General features: G+C 32.6%; 1 protein-coding gene across 2 annotated transcripts in view; it reads left to right on the top strand.

Annotated features, from left to right (window-relative positions):
- The first annotated feature begins 3,615 nt into the window (after window positions 1-3,615).
- LOC129233114 (protein FAM76A-like) overlaps window positions 3,616-24,749 on the top strand; it is a 46,471-nt gene continuing 25,337 nt past the window's right edge. The window contains exons 1-4 of one of the 2 annotated variants that reach the window (XM_054867173.1): window positions 3,616-3,877; window positions 5,901-5,962; window positions 16,265-16,328; window positions 19,365-19,520. In XM_054867173.1, the coding sequence (XP_054723148.1) occupies window positions 3,797-3,877; window positions 5,901-5,962; window positions 16,265-16,328; window positions 19,365-19,520 (363 nt within the window). In that variant the 5' untranslated portion in view covers window positions 3,616-3,796. Of the gene's footprint in view, window positions 3,878-5,900; window positions 5,963-16,257; window positions 16,329-19,364; window positions 19,521-24,749 lie in introns of both variants that reach the window. The other variant, XM_054867174.1, reaches the window with a different exon arrangement.

The following is a 24,749-nucleotide window of genomic DNA, read 5'->3' on the forward strand; positions in this document are numbered from 1 at the left end:
TTTTATATGAAAATACTATTAAAAAAGATGAAGATTAGAGGTATCATTCCATTTCTTATCGTTGAATGAATTCTAAAAATTTAAATGAATTAAGAAACATTTCAAGCTTCTCTTTAATGAGCCTTGGCGATATTTTCGTCCATAGCAGCATTAAATGCAGTCCAAAATCCAATTCGAAACAGTCAGGAGTGGGGAATTCGGAACTCCAGTGCTCGAATACGCTACCTTGCGGTGATTTACAAAACTGCAAATGAAACTAAAACATTGCCACGTTGCGTTCCACGTTTGTCTGTTGACGTAAACACAGGCAGTTTGTTCTGAGTATTTATTAACGCAATCGATGTGTCTTAGTTTGCTTTCAGCTACAGAAATTAATTCGTCCCTTAGTAGTATTTCCGAGCTTCTCAAAATAATGTTAGTTTTCATTATTTCCTTAATAATTGGTGAAAGCGAAAATTCTGGATTAACAAACTTGGATAACGTTATACAAGGTAAAAAATTTTATTGTTTTGTATGAATTCGTAAGAATATGGGAGTTTTTTTAATCTTAAATTAATTAAACTTACCATTTTACAGCAGCATTTAGTTGGAATGGACAGTATGCAAAATATTTTCTTGCATACTGTTCTATTCTATCGTAGTACAAAATGAATAACCGAGAAAAAATTTACTTTATTCCTTTTATTTTCAGCTGAAAGGTTTCGCCAAATTTGTTTAGGGTTATAATTTTAGTATAGTGCGAGCAAAGTAGCCTTGGCGAGATTTCGCGTTTTCAGTTAAACCATTTTTAATTTTTATCATGAGTGGAATAAAATGGTAGTAAGATTACGGAATTCGATAAGTGAGAAGAAATAATGGTCAATCAACTGAAAAGAAAACTACCACCATATATCCGTGAGAATTTTGTTGATGATTTGCATAGCATGACATAATTAAATCATAACTCAGGAATTAGAAACATCGAAACAGAAAAATTTTAAATTAACCGATTCGGGAATTTGAGAGAAATAACTCAGCTACAAATGCAAAAACTAGCCAAGCAAGACAAAGAAGTATCATCTTCTTTCGATGATAATTTGTAATGTCATAGGCCTATTGAATTTTCTAGCGTTAATTGTTATTCTTGTCAGGCCACAATTATTATTTAGTTTTATCAAGAATTGATAAATATCGAATTCAACATCGTGGAAATAGCTGCTTAGAACTACGAAGTTTGCATTAATCTTTGACGTTTAGTAATGCTTCTTGAATTCTCATTTCTTTCTACGTGGGTCAGAATATCCACAAGACTTTGAAAATTAATTTAAAAAGAATAAAGCGAAAAAATCATACGTACGAACAAAAATCACAACACTTTTAGCATTTTCTTCGTTACCATGTGCGTTTGTTTTAGTTTTCAATTCCGCCATTAGACAGTGACTTCAGTGCCCCCTATAGTTCTTTGGAGTTGCGAATTATGGAGCATTTATTGAGTTAGACAGTTGATAATGTATATTTAGTAAATTACCGCCCATAAGCTAGGGCTAAAGCAGAAATACATTAAATACACCGCCAGCTCAGTCATTTCCAGCCGAGGACTGCAGTTTCGTGCTTATTAGCACTCATCAGCCCGGCATAGGAAAGTGACTGAGCTGGAGATGGAAAACCTCTTATGGAAGCCAAGAGGGCCAAACAAACTGGTAGCTAATGTAGAATTAGCACAGACCAGACGAGTGACCGAAGCAGTTTTCCATCTCCAGCTCAGTCACTTTCCTATGCCGGGCTGATGAGTGCTAATAAGCACGAAACTGCAGTCCTCGGCTGGAAATGACTGAGCTGGCGGTGTATTTAATGTAGTTGATAATGTAGTTAAAATAAATATGAGCGTTTTTTTTTTGAAAGCAAATATATTGCAAAGCTTTAATTATCATACTTATATTACATCATTACTTAATTAAGCTAATTATCGTAATTATTAACTGTAGTTTTGATTGGAATAGTATTAATTTATAGAATTATCAGTTAGTACTTCTGATTTAGCATGCTTCCATTTCTAAAGTTCGTGCAACCTTGGACCCCCCCCCCCCTTAACAAAATCCTAGCTACGTGACTGGTTTCAGATCTATTTATGAAACCACGAAGGTCGTATCAGCAGTACAGCAAAAAAAAAAAAGGAAAACTTTTTTGCTAATTTTGCTGAAAATATTTAGCAGCTGCTGATCTCTTCATGGGCCCAGTCTAAAATATTTAGTTGTATTTATTACAATACATTAAAAGTCATATATTGATTTCAAAATGTGATACCCATGAAAATACGATATAATAAAGAGAGTATTTCGTATTAAATGAATCGTTCATCATTCTTTTACAAAGTTTCTTAGTTAGAAACATAAAAAACCTCTCATTTTTAAATAGAAAGAAGAGTTTATAAGCCGCATAAATGCAAGTGTTATTATACGCTGTAGGTCCGGATTTTTGTCTGCTACAGTTCCCACAATGCACTGCAGTATCGGTTTTGACCCGCAGTGACGTCAGATGAATACTGTCCATTGGAAAAATAGCGATCGCAGCGGTGCATTGCGATCGGCCGTGTTTCACTCATAGACTAATAATAAGAGTAGACCGAGCTTTCTCATTCTTGCTGATGAAGAAAATTGGTTCATAGATGTATCATGTGACTAGTGGAAGGGCTTGGCGAAGACTTTGGCAGCATGGTTGCTAGATGGCAGCATTATCTATAGTTTGGCACTCGACATGCATTTTAAGACAATGTGTTTTCATTAAAAAAACTTCCAGGTGCAGAGATTGAACTGTTTTTCTTCTAGTTATGCATTATTTTGACATTAGTAAGTTTTTGATCAGTTTTCGGTAACTTTTATTTCATTTGGAGCTGTCAGCGTTGGCGTGAACGAAATGGCGTAAACGTTTTGCGTTAACGCAAAAATGTACTAATCGGTATCTTAAATTGAAACTGTAGGTAAAAATCTTACCTTTTGCTGATTCTTCTTGGTCGCTTGCATCTTTTATTGCTTAGAGAGTTATTGAAATTGACTACAGAAAATGCACAATACTATCTAAACGAAAAACTCACTATATTAACAAAATATTTACAACTTAGAATAACAAATTTACAAATCGGACTCCATAAAAGATCATTCTTCCGTGTTCCATCAATTCTATTTATTTTATTTCTCGCGGTAGTTGATCGTCTGCTACGATTAACGCCCCCTGTTGCTAGGATATCCACCAGTCACATGGTTTGGTTTATGAGCAGCAAAAGGGTTGCCATAGCTCGGTCTACTCTTATTATTAGTCTATGGTTTCACTTGAATCCCTGTGTTGGAGTTGCGGACGTTTCACAACCCATTAGGCGTGAAAACTGGTTTTCGAGCAAAAAGACTTTACATGTCCGAAAGCGGGAACCGTGTAAATTGGCACTTAGGTTCATCATAAGAAACAAGCTGAAAATTAAAATTCTCTTTTTACTTTTTCCTTTCTCGGCATTTTTCATGCAGTAATAAGTCTGTAGCCCTAAGCATGAATAGGGTTCATTTCAGAGGTGGAAGATTTCACTCCATGTACTCCACTTATTTTATTGAGCTCAACTAAACTCAGCAGGTCACTGCTCGCAGCCGTAACTGCAAAACTGTTGATTGCGTCTGTTGTTGTTACATTTACGTTAAAAATAGTTTATTTCTTTTAAAATTGTATTTTTTAAACAATGTCATTTAATTTTAACTGGTGACGCGTATCTTCTTCGCTCATTTGTTTTGTGATATAAAAGATTAAGTTTACATATTTTAAAGCATCTAGAGCAATGGCAGCGTTATTCGCTTGTACGAAATGCAATAGCCGTCATCCCTTTGAAGAATTATCACAAGGTCAACAATTATGCAAAGTCAGTGTTTTTTTTTTGCAAAGTTTATTGATAGTATAGTACATTAGTTTTCTGAAACATGTAAATATTCAATTTTTTATTTTCCATTTTTGAAATTTATGCATCAATTTAGAAATCATGCTTTAATGAAATCTTTTATGATTGATTTAATTTATTTGTTAAAATTAAGAAATTTGGTGATTTTAACTGAAGTATTAATTTGTTCATAAATCGTAATAGAAAATTTTTTGAAATGTCTCGCAAAGGTTATATCATCCATGTATGTCAATTAGTTATAAGCCATTAGCCTGGTAAAAAGAGGGCTACAATACAACGTTCTTTATGACAGCCACAATCAAAAATTGAAGCTATAAATATAGATTTCAACTATTCAATCCGTAAGACCCGCAATTCATTAACACATGATTTACAATTGTTTTATACTTACTGTAGCTTATTAATGAATAAATACCTTTAGAATTAAAGTAATCAACTAACCAACGTTCTGAAGCAAAAAAATTACTGCAAACACGTGTTTTAATGTTACAAACAACACTTTTTTTCAATGCAACAAATTGTGAACTTCTGGATGAAAAGTCATCCGAGAATGACTTTTCATGACAGTGAGACAAAGTAAATAAATTTAAGTATCCCCTGGTTTATTGAAGGTTGATTTCACAGTAATTGCATGTGATGCAGAAACGACATTCATGCAGACATGACATTCGCAAAATTTCATCCAGCACAATCCTACAAAACATTAACAATGAATGTTTCTTCTTTTTATGAAATTTGTGTACATTATACTCAGCAGCAGTATTTGTATGCATTATTATTAGTTTAAGCTCATTTTCAAAGAAACTTCTAGTGTTGAGGACATGGCAACTCAGGCAGGGTTTTTTAAAATTTTTAATTTTATTTGGAATGAAAGAAAGGGGAATTCAACGGAACCGCAAGCACTGCGACCAGAGGTCTATTGTACTAGTCCCCAAACAGAAGTCGTAAAACAGACCTTAATTTAAATTACTTTATATTTATATTCTCGTTGTTTGCTAAAGTAATTGTTTTAAACTCAAATAAGCAAAATTCTAAAAGTTATCCTCTGTAATAGTGCACAGCTCCCAATAATGGACAAATCTTCCAGTCCCATGACTGTTGGTTATTCATGGGAACTACTGTACTGGCTTTAATGGTGTCCGTAGAATAATCATGAACTCAAAAGAGGAACTGATACTATATATAGCACTGGTGATGGTAGAATAAAACAGTTTACTTACATTCCAGGCAAACCTCGCATAGTTTGGGACCCAAAATCCGGAACGCTCAAGACTGCTATCTTTTATGATTTCTGAATTGTTTGAGTTTTAAATCCCGACTTTTAAAATAGCAAAAATTATCATATAGGTAAAACATTTAATGCATTTTGCTAACGAATGTTTCTTTTCTTTGTATTATACATTTTCAAAAAGAAAAAAGAGTCTCTGATAATGTTTTTTGTTATGTGTTGTATGATATGCCGATAGTTACATTACAATAAATAAATGATATTTATGCTAAAAAATGACTTCGTCATTATGTTTAGTATACTTCATTTTTTTTGCAATGATAAAATAACAAGACATATTGTGAACTGAAAGCGAATTCTAAAAGAGTGCTGCCCAATTGCAGCAAAATGCTAATATAATGTCCATGACACATGGCATCAAAAAATGTCATAAATATACTGTTTCTAACAAGTAATGAGTAATTGTTAACAATTTTGAACATTTAAAATGAAACAAAATGTATGATTTTGAAAAGAAAAAGTTTGAAGATTTCTTTTTTTTTTAATTGAAGGAAATTTTTTTGGGTCTTTTGGATTCTGAAATTGGGGTCCCATACTATGCTATAGTATGTCGTTCAAAGTTGTTTGTTATAAAAATTATTTTGTCTTCAAAACATTTCTTCAAACATGCATTGAAAAAGTTTTGAAAGTTATCTTTTTTGAAGAAAATATAAGAATATTTCTAAAATATTCTTAATTTTTCTAAAATATTTTTTGCAGGACTGCCGAGGAAATTTTCCCCTTATTAAATGCACTTACTGTCGGACGGAATTTCAAGATAGGTCAGAAAATTGCTTTGCTTTGCTTTTGTTTTGTAGATGGATTTCTTTTGTGCATTTAAAACATGAATGTTGCAATTATTATTATTTGTCTTTTCCTGCCTTATTTATTGAACATGCACATTATCTAACCATAAAACACCCTAATTGTATGATCCAGCTTGTTCCAGCCTCCACAATGCTTCTAAGTTAAGTTTGTCCTAACTACACTGGTGAACAATGTTGAGCAGTGTGTGTGTATATATATATATATATATACTAGCCGCTTTCGCCGACTAGCTGGTCCGCCTTTTTACGCCAGGGTTGCCGTCTTCAGCGGCTGCTTAGACAATTTAGCGACGATATTAATCAATGTTTTTCTCTATATATCATTATTATCATCTGCCTTTTTTACGCCAGTGTTGCCGCCTTCGGCGGCTGCTTAAATAAGTTTCGTGGCGGTATCAATCGATCTATATCTATATCATTATTAATTTAAATAAAATATTTTCTAGATCTATCTCCAGTTCCGTCGTTTGGAATATTTTTAAAGGAGGGGGAGGGGAGACATAAACTGCTTGCACTTCATGCAAATTTTGTCGAAAAATAACAAAAAATACTTCCACTTTTACTTGAAACATTGTTTCTTCAAAGTCATGGTGTGTGTGGGGGAGGGGCATTGACACCCCGTTGAAGTTCCTTAAATAACGGCATGTCGCTTGCTCTCCATCTACTATATCGACCTCTGCATTTGTCTATCTATCTATCTATCTATACGATCTATGCGTATCTACCTCTGACAGTAATTAACAATGTTTTCAAATCGCAGCGGCGCCCTAGACCTCAAGATTCAGAAAATTTTCAAGTGGCCAATGGCCACTAGACTCAAAAAATTTGGTGGCCACCAGTTTTTCGGGTTTTGAAAACAGCGCTCTAGTACAAGAATGGGGGGGGGGGGGGGCGATTTCAATTTGTATTTCTTGAAACAAATATTATGAAAGTGATGCTAAAGGAATGCTAACAAGAAATATAAAAAATCATTAAACCAAAAATAAAGTAGTGTACACAGTGAAAAAAAAAGTATTTCCCATAAAAACAACAACAAATTCCTTTAAAATCTTTTTGTAAATCATTGCAAATGCCATGGTAGTAAAAATCAACATGCACTTTTCAGGTAACTAGCTTAATGAAAAGAATTAACTGTAAGAAAATTAGCACGAAGGAAATCGAAAAAAATATTAGATAAACATATGATTTGATTTTTTTCAATAATTAAGATTTTTTTTTTTTTTGGCATAAAAATAATTAACTACAAACCTCCTCCAGTAATATACAATTTGGCATTTACCAAGAATATATTTCCAAAAAAAAAAAAATTATTTTTGCATTATTTGAACTAAAGGTATGACCAAACATAGCGACTACGTTCCATACGCAGCATCTCCATGTTAGGATGACTATGAAGGGAAAACGATCTAAGACTGGCTATTTGGATTATATTTTAATCTGATGCGATTGAAGATTAAAAAATTACAACTGTTATTCGAATAGAAACTAGCCCCCGTTGTTTAAACGATTTTCAATGGAACGTATTCCTAATCGATTGCGAGTATTAGCATCCATATTACAGCAGAAATATAAGATATAGTTTATAGAAATATAGTAATATAGTTTTTTTTTTTCTTTCTATTTTTAATGATATATAGGATTTTTAATGAAATACATTATTTATGGGACAACATGGAACATTGTTTATGGCAAAGGAATGATAAAACGGGGCTCACAGGGGAGGAGGGACTTTCTGCCGTCAAAAACATGTTGCCTTTTCAAGTTTTAAATTAAATAAAACTTGTCTTCCTATTTTCACGATTGTTTCAGAATAAAGGCTGTTTGAGTTAATTGGGAATCAAATAGGATCGGAACGACCTTCGAGGGTTTATGTAAAAAAAACATACAATATGATTTTTTTTTTCACTTTTAAAGAATCGAAATTTGCAAAATATTTTCATACTTTTAGAACAAGATTTAAAGCAAAACATAAACTGTTTTAGAAAAAGATCAATAATTAATCCTTAAAAAACTACAATTAACACAAAATAGTCAGTTTTTAGCACAAAAAAGTCTAAATCAATTAGAATTAAAAAAAAAATGTTCTGAAGATAAAATTTCGCATTTTTCCAGAAAATAATTACGAATTACCCGGGAAAAAAGAGCACATTTTGAGTTGTTATCAATAGTTTGCACTGCAATGAACATCCAATGCCATTTTCGGAAACTTAGGCTCTTAAAAAGTCTTGTGCACTGCCATGTGGGAATGACCAAATATGGCGGCTACGACAAAAATTAAGAAATAATTTTTTGAATTTGTGGCGTGAAAACAATTTAAAAATAATAAATTTCGTGAAACTACAATTCAGTTGAAAAGTTTCTAGCACATTTGCGTCCAAGGCAATGAGGATAAGATTAAGTTTTAAGAACAAAATTTTTCATTTCTCAAGAAAATTACATATTTAAAATAAATTTTAAGAAAAAAAAAAACAAGTTGCAGCACATTTTGCGTTGTTTTCATTAGTTTGCAGTTAAAGAAAACATCCAATTCTGCTTTGTTTTTGGAAGCTTAGACATTTAAGCATCGTGTCTACTTCCATCTTATAAATGACCAAAAACGGCGACTACGTTTCATTCGTAGCTGAAAAGACTTTTCGATTAAAAAAACGATTTTCCCGATTGACCCTACCATCCGCAGGCTTGTGCTTTAGATGCAGGAAAATGTTTCTCTCCCGTTAAATTTGTGCATAATTCCTGTTCGACCTAGGAATTTTTTTCTTTGGAACTATTGAGGGGCAAAAATGGCGTCCGCAATCCTTTTTTATTTTATTGCCAGCGTCATTTTGCCTCAAAACTTTTATTTATTTTTTTTCAGGAAACATCGATAAAAACGAAGATTAGAACTCAAGGTACAAAATTCCCTGGGAAAAAAATTGCAAAAAAAAATTTGGGGGGGGGACAAAATTTGAAATTTCCTTGACATTTTTAACTATGTCGTTTTCCATGACGATTCCAGGTTCTCCGGAGCGTACGAACCCCGTTTAATAACCGTATTTTCCTGTGCATTATCCGCGGACGGCCTATAATCTGCAGGTTCTAAAATGGGCCTGAAGAAAAAAAAAAGTTTCGCATAATCGGAGGCGGTGCAAAAAAAAAAAAAAAAAAAAAATTAGTATACCATTTGAGCAACTAAACGTGAAAAGGTTATTACTTTGAAGAAATAATCAAAATTAATCTGAAATATAATCTAAAATACAATGATTTCTTCTTGAAATCATGATTATAGTACGCTAATTACTTGAAAAACAAAGAGTCAAGACAAAGGAGCAAACGCTCTAATCTTGAGCAAATGGCTTCCTAATTCACTGTATTCTTGCTTTTTTTACATGGCCTAAATCGCGTAAGAGGAGCATTAAAGCATCGTAAAATAACCAACATACAGGCAGGCAGTGAGAAAGAACATGCAAGCTTTGTAAAATAAACAACATTTAGTCGGAGTACGATCTCTATCGGTGAATCCTTATAGTACTGATGCACTGAAATTCTTTTCTTGGGATCTAAATTAAAAATAACCCCCCCAAAAAAGTTGGCGACTGTAGAAATTTTTTGGGGTCGCCAATTTTGAAAACTGAGTTGCCACGTGGCGACCGTAAATCTTGACCTTTACGGCGCCCCCCCCCCCCCCCCCCCCCCCCCCCCGTTGTTGTTCTTTAAATAACGGGGTCTGTCTATCTCTCACTGTACATCCACCTGTAGATTTATCTTTTTCTAGATCCATGGAAATTTACCTCTGATAGTAATTAACAATCTTTTTTCAAAGAAAAAAAGTATTAATTCGAGAACAAAATTAAAAAAAAAAAATCAAAACATTTTTTGTACACTCAATGTATATCTATCTACCTATTCGATTGAAATTCAAAAAAAAAAACTTTTATTCCCATTTAGAACAAATTAATGTACCAAACCGCTAAAAGAAAAAGAGCTGAATTATATTACACAGCAATGTATCGACTGAAACCAAATAAAAATAATTAATGAAACAAAAAAATGCATTCAGTTTTTAATATTAATAATCAAAGATATTTATGATCAAAATCTTAGCTTTAGCAATGACGAAGTCACAGCATGGCCAACTTCAGAACATCGCTAATAAAAAAAACACAAGAATTTAAACGCACAACTTGACATAATGCAAAGAAAATTCGTTCCTCCAATTTACAATTTAGCGATTAAGATTCGATGCCTCATATCTAATCGAAATCCAAGTAGTGACGTCAGAGACATAAAAGATTGAAGAACGCTTTTCTTCGACCGATGCGTGGAGAGACATAATGTGTTCAGCATTAAAAAAATTGTTAAAAAAAAACAATTGCGTATTTTTAAGAACTTTTTTCTTCTAAAGAGGGCGAAATGTTTTTACTATTACCAACTTAAATTTTAGAAATGGGGCTTTGATACTTCTCGCAGGATGATATTAGAAAAAAGTAAAACCCGGGAAAAAAATGCAAATTAAAGGTTTTTTCAAAAATTCGTAGAAAATACAAAGATTGCTCTATCTTCAAATTTTTTTCATTCATCATATTTAAAATTAAATTTCCTACACTATAGTGCAAAAAATATTTGTGTGGTGCGATTGGTTCGTGGACTGTGAGGTAAAAAATACTAAAAAGTGCAAAAAAAAAAAACACATAAAACATTAAATAACTTTTTTTCTAATTAAAATATCAGAAATCAAAGCCCGAGGGGCACAACTTCAGCAAAAACTACACCTGTATACCAAATTTCATCTTTCTAGGCCTTACCGTTTTCCCGGGATGCGCGCCACACACACACACAAAAATCTTATTTTATTATATGTATATATATATATATATATATATATATATAACTGTGTGAATAACTTTCATCAATGCTTCACTTATCCATTAAAAACTTCTTTACTTCAGAAGTTGTTAAATTCGTGAGAAATCTCTCTTTCATTTTGAAAACAATAAAACTTATTGCAGTTGGTTCTTAACTATCTGCGCTGAGTTCACTTGCTAGTCACCTCTCACATGATTTAAGATGAATGTTTAATGCAAAAGATTGAATTACTGTTCATTTAAAAACTACAAAAATGAGAAATTATGACTGAAAAGAGTCTTAACTGTACAGTTTTTTACTTTGAGACAAAGTGTTTAATGGATATTTTGACCAGGCCTTTCGGGGGGGGGGGGGGGGGATAGAATGACAATTTTTTTTTTTCTCTTGTTGTTTTTTCTTTCTCTTTCATTCATGACCTTACCAGTTTATACATGGAGACTTTTACTTGTTCACCTCCCAGAACAAGTTTTCAGATCGAGTTAGTTTCATTACTCCTCATTTTTTTACTAGACTGGATGGATCAGTAGATGAAAGCTTAATGCATGAGTTATTCATTCGGGGGGCGAGCAAAATGGAAATTAAGGACAATTTTTGAGTGAAATTTTTTCGCCAATATAATATTTCCTTTTTTGTAAAAAGAAGTAAAAAAAGCTCAGAATTGAAAAAAAAAAAGAAGAAAGTTATATAAGAGCTTTGCTGTACTAAAATTTCCTCTTTTTTAAGAGCGCAATGCTGTTATCAGAGAGAACTCAGCTTAACACTAGAACGACAGCATTTTCTGTATACCTAGAAAGACTAGCATGCTTAAAAGATGGGAAATTATTTATTTTTGAGAATTTTAATCATAGAAAAGTTTTGTTTTGATGTGTTAAATTAATTAAACTATTTAACCATAATAAAAACTGTAAATCAGTCTCAGGAAGCTTTATTTTCTTAATTTTGTGTTCGATCAAGTGAAATTCATTATATAATTGATATTGAGAAAGATTAAATTTGGACAAAATAGAGGAATTTTTTTAAACATATAACTAATGAGTATTTTCAACCAGGCATGTGATTGGTTTCATATAGCATAAATATCACAATATGCCTAAATTACATCCTTTTACAATATTTACAAAAGCTAGTTTTTATCACTTTGCCTGTACATCAGCCACAAGCTGTCTTTTTGCAATCAAGAAAATGTTCGTAGTTTTATTTATGCGTTATTTCCGGGGCCAGATTAACCTACATTTACCCCCTAGGCCAAACTTGAAAATATGCCCCACCTCACATAACCAAACTATCGAAATCAGATCCACCCCCCCCCCTCCCCAGCCATTCCCAGAGGCATAGTAGCGTCCAGTAACAAGTAAAGATTTTGTGCTCCCCCTCTGGTTGACAAAAATCATCTTTCGGACATCTTTTATGACGGCCGGGAAATGGAAGGGGTTTAGCCGTTCTTCCCCAGAATGATTTTTATATTGAAGACTAGAGACGTACCGAGTACTCAGTAACTATTCGGTACTCAGCCAAATTCTGATCAGATACTTGGCCAGTACCGAGTAGTTGCAAAAAATTGAATATTGTCCAAGACAGATACTAAAATTTATAAAAAAAAAGAGCAAGCATTATATTCTGCAATCATTTACAATTAAAATTTATAAATCAAATATAAATTTTGAGAATCATAAAGTTTGTAATGCTTCAATGGAATAAATCTTTTAATTTAATGTCTCCAAAGTTAATAAAACTTATTTATTAAAAATTGTGCAAAAAAGGTAAGTATAGAAAATATGGAATTTTTATATTAAAAATGGATTTTGGCTTCAACCAAAAATTAGTTATAAAAAATATAAAAATATCTTTGCTTAAAAAATAAAAGGAAATAAAACAACGTTAAAAGTACAGTGCAGGAATACTGCAGACACATGTTTTGGCGTTACAAGGAATTCTTTTTTCAATGCACAAAATGAGAGCTCGTGGATTTAAAGACAACAATCGGATTTTTTTGTCGAATGTCTTTACATTCTTTAGCTCACATTTTATGCACTGAAAAAGACGTTCCTTGTAATGGGGGGGGGGGGGGCAGAAACACGTGGGGTCTGTCTTGTTCCTGCACATTTGTTTTATCTGCTTTTAAAAATTATTTATATTTGGCGGACTAGAACTATAATTGATTGGTATACAGTGAAAACCCTCCTAACGTACACCTCTCAAAGGCAGACACCCCTCTTATGCTGATAATTTTTAATTCCCCAGTTCCAATGCAAATAACATTCTTAAACCCCTGTCCTGCGGACACCTCTCTATTGCGGACAAAAAAAATTGTCCTGTTAGTGTCTGCATTTGAGGGATTTTACTGTAATTTGTTTTAATTCCAACTTGATTAATCATACCTTTTATTTATTTTTAATTTAAAAAAATATTTTTTTTGTAAAATTTTAGACACAATCAAAATTGTTTATATAATGCGTGATTAAATTTCAGCAGGAATTTAGTTTTAAAAACCATTATATGACAAGGAGGTCTATACTACTATTCCAATAAGTTCAAAATTCATCACATGTGTGTCGATGGTTCTTCTTAAAACATAATTGGTACTTGGTAACTCGGCCGAGTACTCGGTAACTCGATACTCGGCCGAGTAGTGAAAGGCCGAGTACTCGGCTACTCGGCCAAAGTGCTACTCGGTACGTCTCTATTGAAGACTTAAATACGCAATTGGAAAGCATCTCTGATTGCATTACGAAAAGGGATAGGGTTTGGTAACTTTCTTCTGTAGGTGTTTTGAAATTGAAGTCTTACCAAAAAAATTTTTGAATGATTTTAGTAATTTTGAAGAAGGGTTGAAGTCAGGGGCGCTCTCAGGAAAAATTTCAAAGTTGAGGACCTAAAAACGAAATCTTAGACGATTTTCAATGAGCTGGGAGTAGGGATGAAATCAGAGTCACTCCCTAGGAAAATGTTCGAACTTAAGGTCCTGAAAAAGAAATTTTAGACGATCTGTCATGATGTTAAAGTGAGGCGTTCGAGATCTTTCCCCTGAAAAGAATTTGAAATGAAAACTCTAAATATTCTTTTGTACTATCTCTAACGCATCTCATGTTACTCGGATTTAGTTTGGGAATTCTCCTCCGGAAATCTTTTGACATTTTTGGTCATCTTCAAAATGTTGGGAAGAAGGGAGGGGCGATGATGCTCCTGCACAAATGTTTAGAAGTTGAGGTTCTATAAACGAAATTGTTTGCCAGCTTCGATGATGTTAGAGAGAGAAATAGTGTTAGGAACTTTCCTCAGAAAATTTCGGATATTTAAGTCCTCAATATGCAATTGAATCAAAATATGCAATTGTGAGATGGAACGTGATTCATTGAGTTTCACTTGGAAACTTTTTGAAATTGATGCATCATTCAATTTGTTAGGCCATCTTTGGTAGCCTAAAAAAAATGCCTCTCTTTTCCTATTTTGCTTTGTCCGTAATATATTTTTTTATTTTAAAAAATATGTTGTAAAGTATCCTGCCCCACTTTTCTTTTCCAAAAATCCTAACTATTTTAGTTTTCCCATAAAAGAATTTTCAAATTTCCATCTCAAATTTTTGTTCCCGCGGGGAAAAAAAGCTATTGATGCTTTAGGCTGAGGTGATATTTAGCAGTGGTATCTTATGTATTTTTTCTTTTTATTTAAATTTAAATATCGTGTCTCTTGAATTTCTTGATACACTTTTGTGCAATGTTCACCATTCATTTTTTACCTTAGGAAGATTTAGAACCTGCTTTTATCTCTTCCTTCCATGTTCCAAATCACTCTTTCTCTCTCTAAGTTCTTTTTCTATTTAAAACATATTTCGTTGCATCCCATATATTTTTATCCTCTTTGTTAGGATCTTCGTCATGAAATTATGAATAAAAATATTTATAAAAATAATATGTTGGAAGCAAACTCCGATAACTGATATATAATTATGAATAAAATATATAAAGTTGTGTGTGATTTATTATCAATTTGGAACTTGCATGCAATTCATGTGTGTGTAGAGAATTTAAGCAGTCTTTGGCAAATATTTTGTGCAAAATAGGTGATATGGCAGAGGTGCCCTGATGGAGAGGTCATGGGAGATAACTGTGACATCCCCAAACTTTCCTTATTTGAAAAAAAAATTTCTGACAGTTCGGAAAATTCGGAAACAACACTCTATTATTATTATTATTATTTGTATAAAAGGATGTCTAATTTCTCTTTTCGTTAGATGTTGGTACATGATGTGCATGCTTGTATTTTGTCATTCAGTAAGATTTGAAGTTTTATTCGGTAAATTAATAATTTCTCCCCTCCTTCAAAAAAAATTCAACTTTGGGTACCCCTGATGATTGGCAGTTATAAATATGTATGAATTCATAAATTATTAATTGCAAAACTCATACTTACTCACGTAATTTAAAGAATCAAGAAAAAAAAATTGGTTCAGTAACAAGTTTTATAACTAAACATTTTATAGATCATGATGGTTTTCACTAAATTTTCCTGCGCCAGGGTGGCGCACTCCGGGAAAACCGCGAAAACCTGGAATTGTCAGGGAAAATGACAAAAAAAAAAAAAAAATCCAATTTTTTTCCCTAAGACCTCATTTGGAGTGTGCTGTCCAGTTTTGGTCTCCTTATCTTGAAAAAGATATTAATGTATTGGAAAGGGTTCAAAGGCGAGCTACAAGGCTAATAAATGGACTTTCTCTTTTAGACTATGATTCCAGGCGTAGAATGCTAAAAATTTACAGTCTTGAGCAAAGAAGAGACCGACAGGACATGATTCAGTTGCTTAAATTTATTAAAATGAAAGATGTTACGGGGCTAAAGTTTAGCACTGAAAACAGGACAAGGGGTCATTGTTTTAAGCTATTTAAATCTCAGGCTAACATGGGACAAATGTACTACCTAAAGAATGTTACTCACCCTGAAAACTAACAAAAATCCATTGTGCATATGTATGACATGAGAAAAGTAAACAAAACCGGACGCAAAAATAAAAGTTTGTTTGGCGGTCAAACTGACCTTAGTCGGTCTTTCTAAGTATAAACATTTATGGAGACTATAATAATGAGCCTAAAGAAGTAAAATTTACTTTTAAAAGATCTTAATATATAGTTACGAAAAGTCCAATTAAGAAAAGGAGTTTGAATGATAAACGCAGCAAATATGTGCATTCGAAAACCTTTTGCAGTCAAAATGACCGCTTCCGTCTTTCTAGTGTTGAGTAACCTCATTAAATTGAAACTATTTTTTTATGCATTATTTATGAAATGAGCTGCAGTACATATTTTTTCTTTTATGCCTTCAAATAGTTGTATTGAAGCTTTCTTACAAAAATGCTTTGTGCTTGTTGCAATTATGTGATTCTGCTCATTCTTGATTATAATTTCATTTTGAAACATTGCAGTTCTAAAGGAAGTTCCACTTCAGTTTGCAAGAAATGTGAAGCTAATGTCAAATTATATGGAAAGGTATGCAGCATATTGATACAAAATATATCTTATATGTACAAACATATTGTATGTAAGCTTAAAAACATTTGAGTTTTGGTGTGGTAGAAACTGAAAAAGAAACTACCTACTTTCAAAAGAAACTGCCCTTTCAAAAGTGAAGAGGCCTTGCCTCCTCACTTTTCAGAATTAAAAATTTATAATCGATTGAAAAATGATTTTTTATAGAATGAGTTGATTTATTTTCCAAAAGAAAAAACAAAAAATTCCACAAATAAATGAACTTTTCACATTTTATTTCACAAAAATGGAACTTTGAACTGGCCATCTGTCCCAATTTTTGAGACCTTATTCCACATTTTTAGGAGGTCATACTAAAGCTGAAAAACTGGGAAATTTGGTTAGTAGCCTATGGCCGGTAGACTCAGTTTTAGTAGTGGCCACTCTTTAAAGTTAGTAGCCACGTTTTAAAACTGCAATTATGTTTCAAATTTTTATTAATAATGAAAAAAAGTATCATCAGAATATCGCTCACACGCAAGAAAGATGACAACCAAAAAGCATAAAATTTTAGAAGAGACAAAAAAAAAAAAAAAAAAAAACCTTTTTAGTACAGTGCAAAATGAAGGAAAAAGTCAGTTTTAGAGCATTAGTAAATCATTTTGCAAACAGTAGGGACCTTATGATGTTTTTTCTGCTGTAAGCAACATCTCAAACTGTTATATATTTTTAAATGAGCCACAAAATATGTGTTTTGGTGCTTTTAGTTTTTAAATATGACTAGTAAAAGAGATTAAAAAACTAGCATGACATGTTTCTGTTTATTTCAAATCTTAAGAAAAATGAATTTGCGTTAAACATTCACACTTCATAAACTTGATAACAATGAATCTATGATATCGAGAATAAAATATATAAAATGAAATTGTTCATACTTGTAGCATCGCACTAGACCACTAGAGTATCATTAACTGGTATTTGTTGAATGGCAACCTGGGGGTGGCGATCGATGACATTTTTAATTTCCACTTTTGCAACTTTAATCGCCACGTGGCGAGTGTGGTGACCGCTAATTTTCAGCTTTAGGTCATACGTCATAAAATCAGCAATGTGAAAACCTTTATCATAACCTAATTTTACAAAAAACAAAAACAAATTCAGGGGCCACATCCTCTAATCCCACTCACTTCATTTGACCCCCCACTTTTTGGTGCATCAGCTGCCTATGCCATACTCTAACAAAAATCCAAACTGAAACATATTCTTTTGATTTTACTGATTGTCGTCAACAAAACAGAATAATTATTTAGCATTAATTAATAAAATTAATTTATTAATAACAAATACGTAATTATAGAACAATTTAAGTTCACATACAGTTAGAAAGAACAAAAATAAATTTTATTTTTTCATTTATTAAATCTGAAATTTTTGTTTCCTTTGCATGGAATTATTTTTCATACTACATTCATGGGATTATAGTCAATCAAAAAAACTCAAGGGCGATGGGAAGGGCTCAGGCCCTCCCCTTATGTGCACCACTGGAAAAAATACATTTTGAAGAAAATGTACCAATTAATTGCAACACAAAGTTGAAAATTTTTATTTAAAAAATGATAACCTTTTCTTCTACAACCGCCCCCCCCCCATAAAACAGAAAAGCTAAATAATGCAGTTTTTAGTCATAAATTATAGTTACAATATTTGTTTCAATATATTTTGTTTAATTAGAAATATTAAATGTTATTTTGACAAAAAAAAGAAAGAAAAATCTTTTTCATGTGAGTAACATTGCAGGGGCAAATGGTGGTCGTGTTTTGATTTAGGGGGTCATTGTACATAAAAATCAGTAAGAATAGTGCCTGAAGCATTTTGAAAGGTTTCTTTTGCTACGTAGTGTTATCGGACAAAGTTCATTTTATGAAAAGGATCAGACCTTTCAATTTGTATGAAAATTTAAAGCATTCAATGGTTTTTTACTCCAAATTAAGAAGTTAGAAAATTTTGCTTTAATTTGAAATATAAAAAAAGCAAATGTTTAGTTAAAAAAAAATATTTTCTTTCTTGCACATGTAAAGCACAATATACAGTCGAACCTCCATATATCGAACTTCCACATATCGAAATTTTCTATGTATCGAAATCCCAGCAAACTTCTATGTTCATTACATAGAAAAATTGTTTCTATGTATCGAAAAAGTCTTTATATGTCGAAAAAAAATTCGAGACATTCGTAGATTTTTTTTTCCATTTTAGACTGTTTATCTCATGAAAAATTAAAGGGAGAAAATTATGTTCACTGAAGATTGCTACGAAACTCATAAGAAATCTGGGGTTGAGGGGGTGTGTAGATAGGTCGTTGTTCCATTCTGGAGTTCTTTAATTTCCTCAAGTTTATTTCAAGTCTTAGTTGTAACCAGTAGCACTGTAGTTTCAAACTAACCCTTTTGTCTGTTGATTATCATTCCTAGTCTTTTTTAGCTTCAGTAAATATCATTCAAGTTAAGTAGATTAATTTTTTACTTTTCTCCCGATTACATTGTCAAAACAAAAATCCCCTAATGTTGCGGATCAAGTTGAATTGCCGAAGAATGAAGATGTATGATGGAGCAAAAATGTGTAATTTCTGTTAATTTTTTTTTAATTATTAATTTTCATGTAATCCGAAACTCGTATAAATTATAAATAGGGTTTCATACACGAAAATTAGCTTTAATTTTAATCTTTTGTTAGATTTTTATGATGAAATAAGATCGTTTCCATATATCGAAATTTCTATATATCGAATTTGTTTCCGGCAATTTGCGACTTCGATATATGGAGGTCCGACTGTAATTTGAATGAGTTCCAGTCCTCTTCTCCATACTAAAAAAATATGGCAAAGTTTTTGATTATTCATCCCCTATAAATGAAATGACTGTTGTAAAACTTGCAAACAATGTTTGTATCCCACAAATTTGTAAATCTATGCAGTAAGTCTTACATGATTAGTAATTACAAATGAAGGGAACCTAAGACAAAAGGACTGTCTGGCATGATTTTCTGATTTATTTCCAGCCATCTGCCTGTGAGTACTGTAATATTATTGCAGCCTTCATTGGTGCAAAGTGTCAGAGGTGCACAAACTCTGAAAAGAGGTATGGTCCTCCTGTCACCTGTGAGCAGTGCAAGCAGCGTTGTGCATTTGACAGGAAAGATGATAGCCGCAAAAAGGTAAGTCTAAAGCTTTTGTTGCATTCATTTGATAAAGGAGTTTAAGAAGTATGCCTCACATTCTAAAGCAAAATATTTTGTACATGACAAAACTAAAAACATTAAAGACCTGTTTTACCCTTAGTCATATGAGACATAATGAAATGTGGCTTTTCATAACAAAAACTTTGTTTTTTTTGTTAGGATGAGCAAAATCAAGAGCAATAGGTGTATATCAGTGTCTCTTTTAAATCAAAACAGTCTCTTTTTGCTATCTTGTGATTCATTTTTGGTAGATTACACTCTCACTTAGCATGTAGCATATGCAGCGACAAAAATGGAATTAAAAAGGAATAGCCTGAAGTTGACAAAATATCTGTGAAACGTCTAATGTTATTTGTTTCAACTATGGAAGCAAAGGAATTTTCTCTTTGTGTGTGCAGAGACCAAAAAAAAAAAAAAACCGAATTGAATGCTGGATTAACAGTCTGTTAGGTTTTAGATTTCAACATTAGGCTATAGATTTCAGCTCATATTCCTGAAGTTAAAAGTATTTTAAAATGAAGCACAATTGCAGGCAATAAATTAAAAAAAAAACTTTTAATTATTTGTCGTAATTTGAAATGTTTTTGTTTATTCTTCATGGAATATATGTAAAAAAAAAAGCTACCTTACCATTCATTATTTCATTAAGATGTTTGCACAGTGATTAAAAAAAAGGATGCGATTTGCTTAATTTGAGTAGGTTAAACTTTAAATATCCAATTTTTTCTTCTTTTTGATCTGGAGGTTTCTTCAAGAATACTATAAACTCAGAGTTCCTCATAGTGTAAAAGATTGAATACCCTGTGTGACAGAAATGGCGCAACACGCCGACGATGTCGCAGACAACGAAACCCTATAGCGCGGACAGTTCTTTCTGCGCTAAAAAAAAAAAAAAAAAATCCGCAAAAAATAAGGGGTTGTCCGCAGAGAAAAAAAAAGTTGTCCGCAACTGCCGGATATTTGCATGCTCTGATTGTTCTTGTTCAACTGCCAGCCTGCCTGCTGCACTTATAAACCAAAACAAAACGATCCTTTTCAAATTGTCTACTGAAAAAGCAAATCTTAAATCAAAATAACGCATATTTCTGTGTATAATCGGCCCTTTTCTGTGATACAAGTGATAAATAACAAAGTGAATAATTTTGCTTGTTTTTTTGTTTTACATCGTTAGCAGTGGTGTTTTAATCAAGTTCTCCAAAAATGCAGTGTAAATGGTGTTGTAATAAAGTTCTCTAAAAATGCAGTGTAAGAACTTTTTCTTCCCGCTAATGACTTAAAAAAAAAAAAAAAGCATTTATCAGTGCATTGAAATGCGATCGCTTTGAATAGGGTTACCAGCTTTTAAAATTATCACCATTTAGTGTCTGATGTTAAACCTTTAACTCATCCTTTTTTTTCATCACTCCGAATTTTCGGTGAATATGTTAGTGATATTGATAAAATTCATCATGCAGACCTGTCACACAGTAATTCTAAAATTATTTTACTTTAATACACTTTTTTATTTACTGTTTTGTTATACTTTTAATGCTTTCATTTTGAAAAATGCAATCTGATTGAATTAGAATCAAACTTTTGCTCTTTTTTTGCAAGCTAAGTTCGCTTTATATGGAGGCAAATAAATGAAAAGTATTAAAACCATCATTTCAAGATTTTAAAACAAAATTCCGTTTTTGTTTATGAGTTCAAAAACCTGAATGTTGTTGGATAGGCAGTTTAATTTTAGTTTTGCTGCAACTGTGTCGATAGGTATTAATGATCAGTTTATCATAGGCTTCTAAAATGCAATTCTAAAATAATTTTTAAAAAATTCTTTTATGAGCCATTTTTATATTTTTGGAGCCTTCACTTTGAGAATTGCGATCTCTTTGCATCCCCTTTGAAAACCGAATTTCTCGAAATTTGGATGTTTAGTACGCTTTGTTAAGAGGTAAACAAATAAATTGTCCTTTTATTTTTATTGAAATCACTAAAATTAGAAGTTTTAAACGAAATTCTGAGATTTTTAAGTGTTTCAAAGAGTTAAATGCTCAACCACTGCTTGAATTTTATTTTTTTGTCTCAATTATTTAACAAGAAATTAATATTATTAACGGAAAAAAGAAAAAAATATCACAAAAACACCCACTTTGAAATTTCGTTTTACAATCCCTCCTCCCCCCATGCAAAATTATTTAATTTTTCATAAAATGAATTGATTTTTCGGAAACAAAATGGACCCTGTGAAAAATTCTGGACAGACCCCTGTTCAATAACCAACGCATGTTTGCCAATGTCAGGTGCCCACCAAGGACAGGGGTGTGGGGGGGGGGTATCAGATTGCATCATTGAACTTTTAGTAGGAGGTTATTTAAGAAAGATTTTGGTCTCAGTTTGGGGGGGGGGGGTTCGTTCTTGAGAGGGGAGTGCCTCAAAGAATTTAGGGAGGTGCACCATTCTCTTGGGGGGGAGGCACCTCCTGCCTTATTTTAAAAATAGTTATTTAAAAAAAAGACTTTTATGCTTTTTTTTAAATTGAAACCACGCTTGAAATTTTGCCGACAGATTATGAAGTTCTAAAAGCTTGTCGCAGACAGCTACAAAACTTTGTGCCATTGGGGTTGAATACCTCTGTCTAACAGATGAAATAGTGTTCGTGTTGGCCTAGTCAAACCCAATTGAAGTTTTAGTACAAACTTTAAACTTTTTTTTCACAGGAAATTGACAGAAATCTGTGAATTCCTGAAATGTTACTCAAAACAAATCTATGATGTTTCAGAATTTTCTTACAGGGTACGTTTTGAAAGCCCACTCTCCCAGCCAAAACCATTAAAGGGTGTCTCAAATCTCATTTCCAGAGCTTCAGTTTTGCAAAATTGTCAGGAGAGAACTACCAAACACCTCGCCTTCTAACAACATCAAAAATCGTTTAAGATTTTCTTTTTGGAACTACAATTTTGGAAATTTCTTAGCCCCTGACGTTACCAAATATGGTCTACAGTTGTGTTTTAAGACTTCAATTTCAGAAAACATCTGGACAAGGGCCTCAAACCCCCCTCTATAATATCTTCCAAATCCTCAAAAAATTGGATTTTTTAAACGGCAATTGGTTGAGGCCCTTAGCATGCAGTCTTCTTTAAATAGAGTGAGCTGAAGCTCCGGGATGAATTATGTAAATGAAAAAACAAAAATTCCGGAAAAAATGAAGGGGAGAACTTTGAACCCGTCCCACTAGTATCATTGAATATCGCTTAAAAACTTTGTTTTTTAGGACTTCTATTTAAAAAGGTTCTTTGGGGAGAAACCCTAGGGCCCCCTTCTAGTAATATCATCAAAGTTTGTCGGTACAGTCGAGTCTCGACTTACGCGAGGGATGCGTTCCAAGACACCTCGCATAAGTCGGAATTTCGCGTTGTGGAACAAGGTATGTTTAGTAATTTTTTATAAGCATACCCAATTGTTTCAGACGTTTGTAAACGCCCTTCATATTGTTTCAAACCATTTATTAACTATATATTGCAGTATCTTTTACAAAGAACTGACTTTTTCTGTATTTTAGAAAAAGCGTTATTATTTGACATAAAATTCTGTAATTTAGCACAAAATCTATGATTAATGGGGGAGAGAAACTTAAAATAAAGCATTATGGGGTACTTACAGTATGTACACTACAGCATTATTATAGCACTTAACAGTATAGATATAGTAAATATATTTATAATTTAAAAAATGAAGAAGGTTTATGCAGCGCGATCAGAATATATTTTATCAACGTTCATATGTAAAATGAAAAGAAAAAAAGTTAAGAATTAGCGGTTATTTGTATAAACTAAAGCAAAGCGTTGTTTATAGACTAATACAGTGGGTGAACTTCCGCTTTCAGAGATGCTAAAAGGATGAAAGACCATTCACAAAACCAATATTTAGTGTCAAAGAAGCCCATTCTAATTCTCCGCCGCTCTTTTCCGAAAAATTAGATGTTGCATGCGAGTAATTTGTGTCCGCATTAAAAAAATCATTACTCATGAAAAATTCGCGTTATAGCCATTTTGCGTAAGTCGGATCGCGTTGTAGCGGGATCCGACTGTAACTGCATTTCGGTAATTCAATTTTGAAAAATTGTGAAAAGGTTTAGTCGATTTCACTCTATTTTGAATTTGTTTCCTGAAGAACACTTAAAAATCAGCACATTTTCCTGATTATACTTCAACCTTTTTGCCCTAAAGAAATAAAATACTGATGCATTCTGATATAATTTTGTATTCTCTGACTGTTAATTAGAGTAAAAGCCCAACCATGTCAAAAGTAGGAAATGTTGAATTTTGGATTCACCAATTTTTACTTTCTTCTATATCTAATATATAGAAGAAAGTATTGGATTCGTGCAAATTTTCGAATTTCGAATTTTGACGGATTTGAACGTTTTAAGGTGTGCCGAGTTCATTTCGACCATTTTTGGAAAATGTGTCTGTGTGTCTGTGTGTGTGTGTTTAACGTATGTGTGTGACCAGTTTTTTGTGGCCGCTCTACAGCAAAAATTACTGCATGAAATTGAACAAGATTTGGTACACATATGTGCCCATTGGTTTTTGGCGTGAATTCTTCCAAGGGGGGTGGAGCAATAGGACATTTCTTGAGTTATGCATGCCTGCTATTACCCAGGAGTTAACTGGCAGAATCAAACAAAATTTGGTCCATATGTTGCTCCAAGATTGCCGGACATTTAAAGTAAGAGAGCTTCCCAAGGTACAACATCCTATTGTACCTTGGGACACTTCCTGTAGTAATGGCCAAGTCTTTGTGATTCAGGAAACAGTCATCAGGGGTCTGTCCAGGATTTTTCACAGGGTCCGTTTTTTGTGAAAAATCAAATAATTTTGTGAAAAATGAATTAATTTTGAGAAAAATCAAATAAATTTGCAAAAAAAAAAAAAAAAAAAAAAAAAAAAAAAAAAAAAATTGTTAAAACAAAATTTTAGAATTTAGAGATGGCACAAACTGCATCAATTAAACTTAAAGTTGAGTGTTTTCCTCTTCTATGTTGAGAAAATCATTCTGAGGTGTTTTTCTGATATTTGGCGGGGGGGGGGGGGGAGCATCGCTCTCTCAAGTATCAATATTTATCTACCATTCTACATTATGTTAAATTATACTAGAAATATTTCTTTGCAGTATTTAAAATAATTGTAACAAAAAAAAAATAAATAAAATAAAATTCAGAATAGG

Source organism: Uloborus diversus, unplaced genomic scaffold, assembly GCF_026930045.1.
Source record: "Uloborus diversus isolate 005 unplaced genomic scaffold, Udiv.v.3.1 scaffold_172, whole genome shotgun sequence".
Lineage (NCBI taxonomy): Eukaryota > Metazoa > Arthropoda > Arachnida > Araneae > Uloboridae > Uloborus > Uloborus diversus.